General features: G+C 27.0%; 1 protein-coding gene across 1 annotated transcript; it reads right to left on the bottom strand.

Moving 5' to 3' along the window:
• Positions 1-2,433: 2,433 nt before the first annotated feature.
• Positions 2,434-5,615, bottom strand: LOC102595003 (myb-related protein Myb4-like). Its single transcript, XM_006350627.2, has 3 exons — positions 5,324-5,615; positions 4,594-4,723; positions 2,434-3,247 (listed from the first exon to the last, which is right to left on the bottom strand). Exons 1-3 carry the CDS (start codon positions 5,454-5,456, stop codon positions 2,704-2,706), a joined length of 807 nt encoding a protein of 268 aa, XP_006350689.1. The 5' UTR covers positions 5,457-5,615; the 3' UTR covers positions 2,434-2,703.
• Between the last annotated feature and the right edge of the window lie 5,547 nt (positions 5,616-11,162).

The raw sequence follows: 11,162 nt of genomic DNA, 5'->3' as shown, positions 1-11,162 counted from the left end.
AAAGTAGACCCTCGAAAAAGGCTTCACTTGGAAATTTCGGATTTTGATACGGTTGCTCTAAAATTTGGGTTAGACCCATTTCCCACTCAATTTGACCCCCTAAACAAGAATATGAAGTCGGATTTTTGAAAAACGAAACGAATCTTTTTATATACAGCTAAACAAGATTCCGGTAACTTTCGAAGCACATTTTTAAGAACTTTTTGGGTCAAATTCAAATATAATCATTTCATTAAGTTCTCGACTCCAAACTCACATGTGAGGCTCTAGTTTCACTAGTTCGTTTTTAGGGTCGTTACATTTTGTATCTTGAAAAGATATATTGTTTTGATTTGGATAAATTAGGGGGGAAAATTAATAGAGGTGGATTTTTATTTCATTCAATAAGAAAATGACACATAATAAATATTTTTTTTTAAAAAAGAGAGAGGGTTGTTATTTGTAAGGGTATAAGTGAGCAAAAAGGTGGATGAAACGTATGGGTGTGCACTATTCGGATTAAACCGAATAACCAAACCAAATCAAACCGAATTTTTATTTGGATTGATTTTGTGGTTTTTCGAATTGATTTTGGATTAATAAATTACTTTGTTTGTTTTTTTGGTTTGGTTTCGGATTTAAAAAATAAAAACCGAAAAAATTGAATTTTATATATATATATATAATGTTTAGGTTTAGAATTAAGTTGGAGTTAACCACTTTTGTCCCTTTTTGGTTATTGCCTTTTCATGATAATTACGTTTATATTTTATGTTTGAATTACATCTATAATAGGTATACTTATAAGTATTGTGTTTTAAGTTTTACTTATGATTTATATTAGAAAGAATATTTAAGCGATTAAATATTATTACTTTGGTTATATATGTTATTAATTATTGACATAACCGAATAGCCAAAACCAAAAAAAGCCGAACCGAATAGAGGAAAATCAAATCAAACCAAATTTATTTTGGATCGGATTGTGTTACACTTTTACAAAACCAAAAATTGAAAAATCCAAACCGAATAGTGTAAAATCAAACCGAAAAACCGAATGCACGCCCCTAGATGAAAGGGTAATTTTAGACCAAAAAGATGAGTAGAAGGGTATTTTTAGACCAAAAGATGGATGAATGGTATTTTTAGACCTTTTCATGTACTGTTTTTGGCCCTTTGCCTTTTTAAAAATTACTATCTACTATTGACTATCATACTATGCAAAGATGAGGTGTGTTGAAGGGTAAATAAGACATAATCAATGTGGAATGTCTGTAGTAGAACTTGTTTTTCCTATTTTTATTAGAGAAGTCATTTTCCTTGTTTATAAGAAACTTATTTCTCTAGAAAGTCAAGTTTTTCCAAAAAAAAAAGAAGCTTTGAAGGGTAAATAGGACATAATCAATGTGGAATGTCACTAATAGAACTTATTTTTTCTACTTTTATTAGAGAAGTTATTTTCCTCGTTTATAAGAAACTTATTTCCCAAGAAAATTAAGATTTTCCAAAAAAAAAAAAAAGCTTTGGAGGAGGGAAATGTTGCAACATCCTTCTTTAGTTTGTTTAAAGTGACAAACCATTAAAATAAAGATATTTTATCGTGTGTAATGTCACTAGTAGAACTTGTTTTTCCTATTTTTATTAGAAAAGTCCTTTTTATCATTGACCAGAAACTTATTTTCCTAGAAAGTTGAGTTTAAAAAGGAAAAAAAGTTTGGGGGAGGGAAATCTTGCAACATCCTTCTTTAATTTGCTTAAAGTGACAAATCATTAAAAAAGAAGATATATTATTATTGTCCTTGTCATCCTAATGGATTACAAAATCTTTAAACCACTAGCTGGTGAAAAACATTTCATCCTTAATTTTTTTTTATTATGTATATGAGTAAAGCCATATGTAACACACATTTTATACAAAAAGTTAAAGCTAAGTTAGGAGAATGGTTACTAGTTACTATTAAACAATTCCTATCTTTTTTACGGAATTTTATAATAGAAAATGTTCAATGATAATTTTACAGATATTAATTGAATAGTTATGAACAGAAAATAATAATAATATTTGTATATGAAAAAAATAGTAAATTTTCATTATTTCAGATTTAGTTCGATGAGAAATAAGTGAAAGAATTATAACTTATAACATAAATTTTTCAATCATTTGCGGCGATAAAAATAGTAGTTCTCAAACAAGTACTCTCTACGTCTCAATTTATGTAACTCATTATAAATTTTGAGATTCAAACAAGTCTATCTTTGACCGTAAATATTTTATATATCGTTTAAATATTTTGAATTATCAATTATTGTGACTTATAGTCTTTTAACGTAGTTTATAAATATATAGATTTCATTTTAAAATTTTTGAAGATTTCATGTGTAAATTGCCGATCAAACTTAAACTGTTTGACTCTCGAAAAATAAAAAGTACCACATAAATTGTGACCGCAGAAGTACTTCTCTAAATCTGTTCTTCCTTTGCTAATTAGTCCTCCACTAAGTAAAAGAAAAGTTTAAAATAACCTCAAAATTAAAATATCCTAGCTAATGGTCCCAACTTGGAATTATTTTTATTTTTTTTGGGTCCACTCTAAATAGTACTAGTCAAGATTAAACAAACAAGAAATTTCAAACTTGCCAACTCCAAAAGTTCCTAAAAAAAACCTATTAGCTAGAAATACCACTAATTAATCTCAAATTTACATAATAATCAAAATAGACCCCTCAAAATTCTGGTAATTCTGGCAAATCCCCTGTCTTTATGAAAACATTGTACCAAAAGTCCATGTCCTCCTCCATTTTTGAACTAGTAGTAAATATGTCCACATTTTCTTCTCTCACTTGTATTTCCTGATCATGACCAACAACCATATTATTCTCCGTTGATAATTCGTCTGTCCAGAAACTCTCATCGATCTTGGGAAAATACTCCGATGACGATGACTCTATTTTTTCTTCCTTTATAATCACCATTTGATTATCATCAACAACTAATGTCACACTTGACATTTCACTAGATGAAAGTTGTGGTGAGTTGGGGGCAATTTTAATGTGTTGTTTAGTACTTGTACTATTAGTACTAAAATCAGAATTATTGGAGGATTCAGAAGGTGTAGGACCCTTGTTGGAAACATGATTAATCTTGGAGTGTCTTTTGGAATTTTGAGAAAGCTGATAATTCTTGAGCTTTTTCTTCAAGTTGGTGTGCCAAATATTTTTTATTTCATTATCTGTTCGTCCCGGTAATCTTGCTGCTATTGCGGACCATCTGCATATTTTGGGGAAAAAATTATTAGCAAAGAGGTGAACAAATAAAGTTGAAACAAAAGGTACATTACCTATAACAACACATTAAAATTAAAGGCGTATTCAGAATTTAAAATTTATGAATTTCTATAACAATACAAGTTAATATAAAATCAAAGACGAATTCCGAATTTGAAATATTTGGAATCCTATAGTGATCCAAGTTAATTCACAATAATAACTGGGTTTTTTTTCCAGTCAAGTATTTATATACATATATTTAGTGGTTTTTTTTGAAACCCCTAGAAAAATCTATTGTCAATATCCTTCGAGTGTACAAATGCGTTCACCTTCTATGCAGTAGCTTATAAACTACGCAGGAGATAGAATCTACATTAGGTAAGTCAGGTGGCGATGCAATGAATTCAACTGAAAAAATATTGACACAGAGAATCAATCCATATCCTTAAGATACTACATGTTGCACTAACTCAGCTACCCTTACAAATTATATTTAGTACTTTTTTAAGACATATATAAAAGAGTTCTAAGCAAAAACTATTAGCTAGCTTCACTTAAACCAATAGCCTATAGGTTATATATTACAGATTTTCTCTGATAAAAATACATTGGTATTGTAACTTCTTTTTTAAAATTATCAATGTATTTAAGTAAAATTATTTGTAGATTGAGAGAAGTAGACAAACATGACATAGTGCATAAACTTTAATTATAGTGTCACTAAAACCTAAGGAGATATTAGCCATATGCATAGATTTTCTTCAGTCAGATGTGTAGATTGGCAAATGACATTAATTATTAGACATATTTTAATTACCAACTTGTCTAAGAGAATCTTTTCCCTTCTCTATTTATATTTATTTATTTAATTTATTCATTGGTTGAAACAAAATGACAAATATAATAAAATAAAATATGCTGTTTGGCTTAGTTATAAATTTTCCTTTTCAATTCTCAAAAAGTATATACTTCCTGAATATAAAGACAAAAGTTTTTGCAAATAAATAATTCACAAGCTAAGGTATATATTGCCTTTCAAAAAAAAAAAGAAAAAGGAAAATGTGTTTTTACTTTAGTATACTAATTATTATCACAACACTAGGCACGCATTATTAGATGTGATCAAGACTCCGTAAATAATTAACAACAATAATATCATATCTAGTAGAATCTTACGTCAATATAATATAAGATTTTTCAGATTGTATCATGAAATCCGTGATTAGCGGTGAATTATTAAATAAAATTGTTAGCTACAAGCCTATTAATAATTGACTAGTGATAAAATTCGTAATTAATTTTTATTTTTTAGTGGCTATTAATATTTTTTTTAAAAAAAATACTGACCTATTGCCAAGATTTTCATGAAGCTTGATTATGGTGTCTTCTTCTTCTTTGGTGAAATTTCCTCTCTTTATATCTGGACGCAAATAATTAGTCCATCGCAGTCTGCAACTCTTTCCGCATCTCAATAGTCCTAAATAATTAAAAATAGAATAAAAATAAAATTTAATTACACTTTGTAATAATCCCCAGTAATTTTCTTTTCAATAAATAAAAAATTGTCCTTTCACAAGTAAAAGAAAAAAGAAAAAAGAAAAAAGAAAAAAGGGAAATAGCCAAATAAAAGATGACATGTTTCACGTGTTAAAATTAAAATCTCAAGAAAAGTTCAATCAAAGATATGGGATTTGATGCTTTAGAAATGCACTAAATCTGATCCCGTTTTATCATAGATTTTGAAATTGAAAGTTAAAAATTTGAGTATTAGAACATGTATTTTATTTGGAAAAAATTTAAATTTTGTAAGTGAAAATTCCTGAAACTCCAAAAACTAGTTTGAATCAGTTTACGAGAACTTGAAAATATTTGAGGATCAAACATATATTAATTTTAAAATCTATGATCAAATGCTAACTTAAAACTGGATAATGAATCATGGTTTCTACTCTAAAAAGTTCAGATGAGATGGATATAATTTCTCATATTTAATCAGAGATCTCAGATTAAAGCTCGAGAAATGATATCAATCATGATAGGTATGAAAAGATATTATAGATTTGTAAAGTAAAATTACCAGCAAGTTTAGGGAGGGCACGCCAATTGGAATGTCCATTATTTTGAATGTAAGATATGAGAATGTTGTCTTCTTCAGGAGACCATGGCCCTTTCTTCAGTCCCATTTTCTCACAACAAGGAGCTCTACCCATCTTTTTTTATTTGATTTGCTTATTTGCTCTTGTCAATTTTTGATCTTTTTTCCTAATATAATTTGTGTGTATCACTATACTTTTTTTTTCTTTCAAAAATACAAATGAAATGCTAAAAAAGCTCAAGAGCAGCAGAGAGAAGGGATGGGATATTGGGTATTTATGCTTGTAATTAGCATGTTAAAAAGTCATATGGTTTGGTGTGAGATATAAGGTATAATAGTAGTTCTTAGAGTATTATCAGACAATTTATACCATAGTGATGAATAAATTATCTTATGTACCTGATGAAATAACTTCTTCTAAGATAATTAATTTCAGGATAACTTGTTCCCAATCAAATGATCCCTTAAGTTTTTTAAGTACTATTGTACTGTTTGGGTTGAAACTAAAAAGTATTTTTAAGCACTTATTTTTTCAGTCAAAATAAATCAAAGAATTATAAGTTACAAATCCTAACTTGCGACTCTTTTTTACTTATAAATCAATACTCCAGTTCTAATTTATATGGTTTATTTTTTTTTTAGTCATTTCAAAAGAATCTTACAATTCAATACTCCTTTAGTAACAATTTAATTTTAAAATGCTCATTTTATTTTTAGTGAAATGATTTATAGACATACGAATATGTATGAGTTATTCTAAACTACAAATTTCAAAAAGAAAAAGTTAATTTATTTTATGTCGAATTAAATTAGCTCACATAAATTAAGATGGACAGAGTAGGGTATAATCTCGTCCAAACATGTTCTTAGAAATTTGATCTTTTAAAAGCAATAAATAAATTTAAGCGACTGGTCCAATGCCAGCATATGTATTATTTCTAAAACTGGGACCAACTTGGATCTTCTCTCTCTAATAAATAAAAAAATAAAATAAAATAGTGGGAGCATAAAGAAATTGGATATCTCTATTTTAAGACAAAAAAAAAAGAATATACTTTCACTATAGGGGCAAAATCATCATGAATTCTAATAAGATAATTCATAAATGTAAAAATGTCATTTTTATTATTTTTAGATTACTTTTATCATTATATGTGGTTTCTTATGTAAGTATACGTGGTAGACAAATAATTATAAAGTGTCATTTCCATAAGTGGATACCAAACAAATAAAATCAATATTAATTATTTAATTAATTTGAATTTCTCAAATTATTATTTGTGTTGGATTAAAATTACTACAAAAATTATAATTTAAGCAATAAAAAAATGAACCATATTTTTCTAATTGTCTTATGGCTATGGACAAACTTGCACAATAAAAAATGCTAGTCAAGTCTGCATTTAATACATCTGAAAAATTAAATTATGAACAAACTGCAAAAAAGTCTGAAAATTAATTCATAATTCATTAACAAGTCAGGAGCCTCTCAGGACTAAAGTTAAATACAAAGCTTGGGGGTATTAATCGAAAATAATGTAACTTATAAAGATACTAGACACAAGTGCCCGTGCTAGCACGGATTCAATATATGTTATTTTTCAATCTCAATTTATGTGATATATATATAGAATTTAGAGAATTAACTAAATTTTGATATGATTTTTAGATATTTTAAGTAGTTAATTATTGTGATTTTCTAGTATTTTTTACTTAATTTTTAAATAATGTTACTCCTCTTGTTCCAATTTATGTGGCACCGATAAAATTTTGCGAATCTAACTTAATTTTCTATTTGTCTTTTAATTTTTTAATTACTGTGATATATATTACTTTTACTTAATTTTTAAACAATATATATTACTCATATATCCCTATTTATTCGACACTGATTCGAGGATCAAATCAGACTTTCTATGTCTTTTAAATTTTTTACGTTTTTTATTATTGTGATTTATAATATTTTTTTACGTAATTTTTAAATAATATATACGATTTTCTTTGTTTTAATTTATGTAGCACCGATAGAATTTCAAGAACAATTTTTTAAAAATGATTTTTAAAAAATCAAGTCTTAATTATTGAGATTTATAATACTTTTTACGTAGTTTCTAAATAATACGATTTATATTACTTTTTGTACAATTTTTAAATATACGAAAGACTAAAAAATAAGACATACAAATTAAAATGGAAAAACTATCAAAATTACAAAAATACCCTTGAAATGAAATACCCTTAAAATGCCATTTTTCTTTTCTTGATATGCTGCCTGGTTAATCTCCTTTATATATTAGTAAGGGAAATATGCATTTCTTGTTTGTTAGATATCTGAACTATTATATATAAATACGAGAGAAAATGTTATTTCTTGATTACTTACCATTTGAATGAAAAAAATTTCAAATCTTTTATATTTAAAAATAAAAATATGTTATAAAAATAATATAAATTTTTTTTTAAGAAAAAGGGTTGAAAAATCATTTCTCCATTCAGCCTTGATTATCAGTACTTTTATCAAACTTCGAGGTGTGTAAAAGGCCACAACAACAAAAGAATAGATTACAAAGTATTTCCTCCGTTTATTTTTATTTGTCAATATTTGTTTGACACACTTATTAAGAAACTAATAATTAATATAGATATTTTACCATACTATTCCTTTTAATTGATGTTTAGTGGAGTATTAATTCTTGGAAAATAATTTGGAGAATAGTATTTAATGCTAATGATAAAACATGAAAAAAAATTATTCTTTCTTGATATGTCAAAAGTGACAAGTGAAAATGAAAATATATTTTAGAATAAGTGACAACTGACAAATAAAAGTGAACGGAGGGAGTACTTGTTCCGTTCACTTTTACTTACCACAGTTTGACTTGGCACACGAATTAAAAAAATAATTAATAATATAGATATTTTATCAAACTATCCCTTATTAAATGATTTGAAAATAAGTATTTAATGCTGAGGGTAAAATATGGAGAGAGAAAAATTACTGCCTTTTCTTGATATTTCGAAGTGATAACTGATAAGTAAAAATAACATTCTATTTAAGAATAATTGACAAATAAAAATTAACGGAGGAAGGACTTTTAAAGAATAATAACAAAACAAATCACAAATTATTCATAAAATTTCATAGATTGTTGTGAATTTCAAGAAAATGGATCTTAGTGACTCCAAGTTGGTCACATAATTTTCAATATATAATAGACCATATAGGAGGTGGAGTAATCAGCGTCAATCCATGTGATTTGTTCACCTACCTAAGAAGATTAAACCCTTTTAAATTTATACATAGACTAAATAATTAATGCAAGAGATATGTTGTGCATAAATTAATCAGATTTGTTAATTTTTAAAGTTAAGTACATTAATTTAACATAATCACTGTGCACATTTTTTTTTGTTTAGTATTGGTATCAGGGGCGGACCCACGTGGTCTCCAAGAGTTCACTTGAAACCCCTCGACAAAAAATTATACGATATATATAAGGGAATTTTCTGAATTTATATAGATATAATAATTTTGAACCCACTATAAATAAGAAGTATGTCATAGTGTAGTTGTAGATCACTTTTTAGATTGACCCTCACGTCCAAGGTTCAAATCCCCATTGTGGTCATTATATTTTTTACCTTCTCGTTTTTCCTTTTTTTTATTTAAAAAAGAGTAGATTTAAATCTAAAAAAATCCAAACGTGCTAAAAGGTCTCTGCTAACGAAACTAACTTTTTGCACTTATAAACTATATACTAGTACTTCCTTAGAATTGTATTTTGTTGGCTCATTCACGTGCTTATATTTTTATTTTTCGAACCCCTAGATGAAAATCCTGAATTCGCCACTGATTGGTACACATATCTTGTCTTTTATTTACCTTTTCTTTTGGTATTAGAAAACATATAATCACTTGAATAGACCATCAGCAACTTCATCAGTGGTGGATTTAGAATTTTTATAAGGTGGTTCAAAAAATAACAATATGGTGCCTAGACTTTGAACTTGAAATCTAATTAAAGGTGAATTTTGAATCATCTAAACCACTAATCCAACTTTGAATTAATCTTGTATTTAAGGGATTTAATATATACACATATACACTAAAATATAAAATAATATTTTATATATATTATATAAAAAAATTTATCGAGGGAGTCAAGTAAACACTGTTGTTCCCTCCTAAATATGCCCTTGATCAATATGTTATGACTTTCCAAGTGAAATATTCATAGTTGAGAGACTTTGAAGTTAAGAAAAAAGTTGAGTGACTTTCTGTGAGAAGAACACTTAGTTGAGTGACTTTCTATGGAAAAAATCATTAGTTAAGTGACTTTGTGGTTATAAAAGAAAGTTGTGTAACTTTTTGTGAAAAAGAATTATTAGTTGAATGACCATGGAAGATATTAACTCCAATTTTAAGTCGGGCTAAAAACATTACTAGTTAGTTGTACATCTAAAATTTGATGATGACTCGGGGCATGAGATGAACGTATTGGATTGAATTTGATCGGATTAAAATAATCTAAAGTTGTTTGAATATATCAAACATGTCAAATCAACAAAATATTTTAAACAGAATTTCTCATGAATTAATTTGAACTAAAGGTGAATCTAGTTTTTTTACACAAAAAAAATTAGAAAGTTTCTCAATATTTCAGTTATAATTTGTTTTTCATCATGCATTTTCCTAGTAAGTTTATTCGATGAAAAATAAATGAAAAAATTATGTTTTACAATACGAATTTCACAATTGGTTGTGCATGCATCAATGATTCGTACTTCACCCTCAAAAGTTGAAAGAATTAATTTACACACACGTCTATTTAACAAATCACAATATGATATTTCATTATTTTACCTCCAACTATTTACTTGTGTGGAATCTGTTAAATGCTGTGTTCTTAGTCAAAACCTTTTAATATCCGTTAACTTTAGGACTAAAATTATATATTTTAATTAATTGAAGATCAAATGTATTAATTAATAAGCCACATAACATAAAAATTAAAATTACAATAGCTATTAAAATTACTATTTATAATGTCAATAACCCTCTAAATTTCATGTAGGTCCGCTTTTGATTTTGGACTATAGATCAATTTAGATTTTAAATGAACTGATTTATGCATATCAAAATAGACTAAATCAACAAATAAGCAGATTAATAATGTACCTAAACTTAAACGAATTATGCTCCAATATTATTATCCCTATATTTGACTACCTTTATTTATCTTTTTATATTTTATTTGGCGTTCGGTATTTAGATTTCGATTATGTTGGATTTGCACTGTTTAAGGCTAAGTGTTTTCTATCAAATAAATTTCATACCAAAAATTTAAATCCAAAACTTTTAATTAAAGAAGAAATAACCGCATCCACTATACCATATTAGTGTCTTTATTATCTCAAAACACTATGAACCCGAAATGTCGACACCAAGGGAAAAAGAGCAACTATTAAAAGTGGGAAAAAGCATAGGTTAAAGGACAAATTAAAGGGAGAATTATTGTAAATCATAAGAAAAAAAGCCATTAGATGGCGGAAAGTGTATTTATACTTTTTCTCACATTTTACTTTTTCTGTTTATTTAATTGTCCATCTTTTGGGAACACTAAGTACAAGGGGGAAAAGACCAAAGTAGTTCACATTTGTTGACATTTTGTATACTTATATATTATTTAATTTAGTGGGTTTAAAATGTCAAACAAATATATGCTTCTTCAAATCTTCAACCAAAATAGGATCACAAAGCAATATAGATTAATGTCCAATAAAAACACCCCACCAATTCAAATAGGCCAATGAACTTGAA

The sequence above is a fragment of the Solanum tuberosum genome, unplaced genomic scaffold, assembly GCF_000226075.1.
Source record: "Solanum tuberosum cultivar DM 1-3 516 R44 unplaced genomic scaffold, SolTub_3.0 scf00125, whole genome shotgun sequence".
Taxonomy (NCBI): domain Eukaryota; kingdom Viridiplantae; phylum Streptophyta; class Magnoliopsida; order Solanales; family Solanaceae; genus Solanum; species Solanum tuberosum.
Note: the sequence above shows the minus strand (reverse complement) of the source record. Positions and strands in the feature narration are given on the sequence as shown.

Bases quoted from the DNA above. Each gene is read 5' to 3' on its own strand.
- LOC102595003 (XM_006350627.2), bottom strand. From the start codon at position 5,456: ATGGGTAGAGCTCCTTGTTGTGAGAAAATGGGACTGAAGAAAGGGCCA. The intron at 4,724-5,323 runs GTAATTTTACTT...TTAATTATTTAG, and splicing joins TGCCCTCCCTAAACTTGCTG to GACTATTGAGATGCGGAAAG. The intron at 3,248-4,593 runs GTCAGTATTTTT...CAAAATATGCAG, and splicing joins CATGAAAATCTTGGCAATAG to ATGGTCCGCAATAGCAGCAA.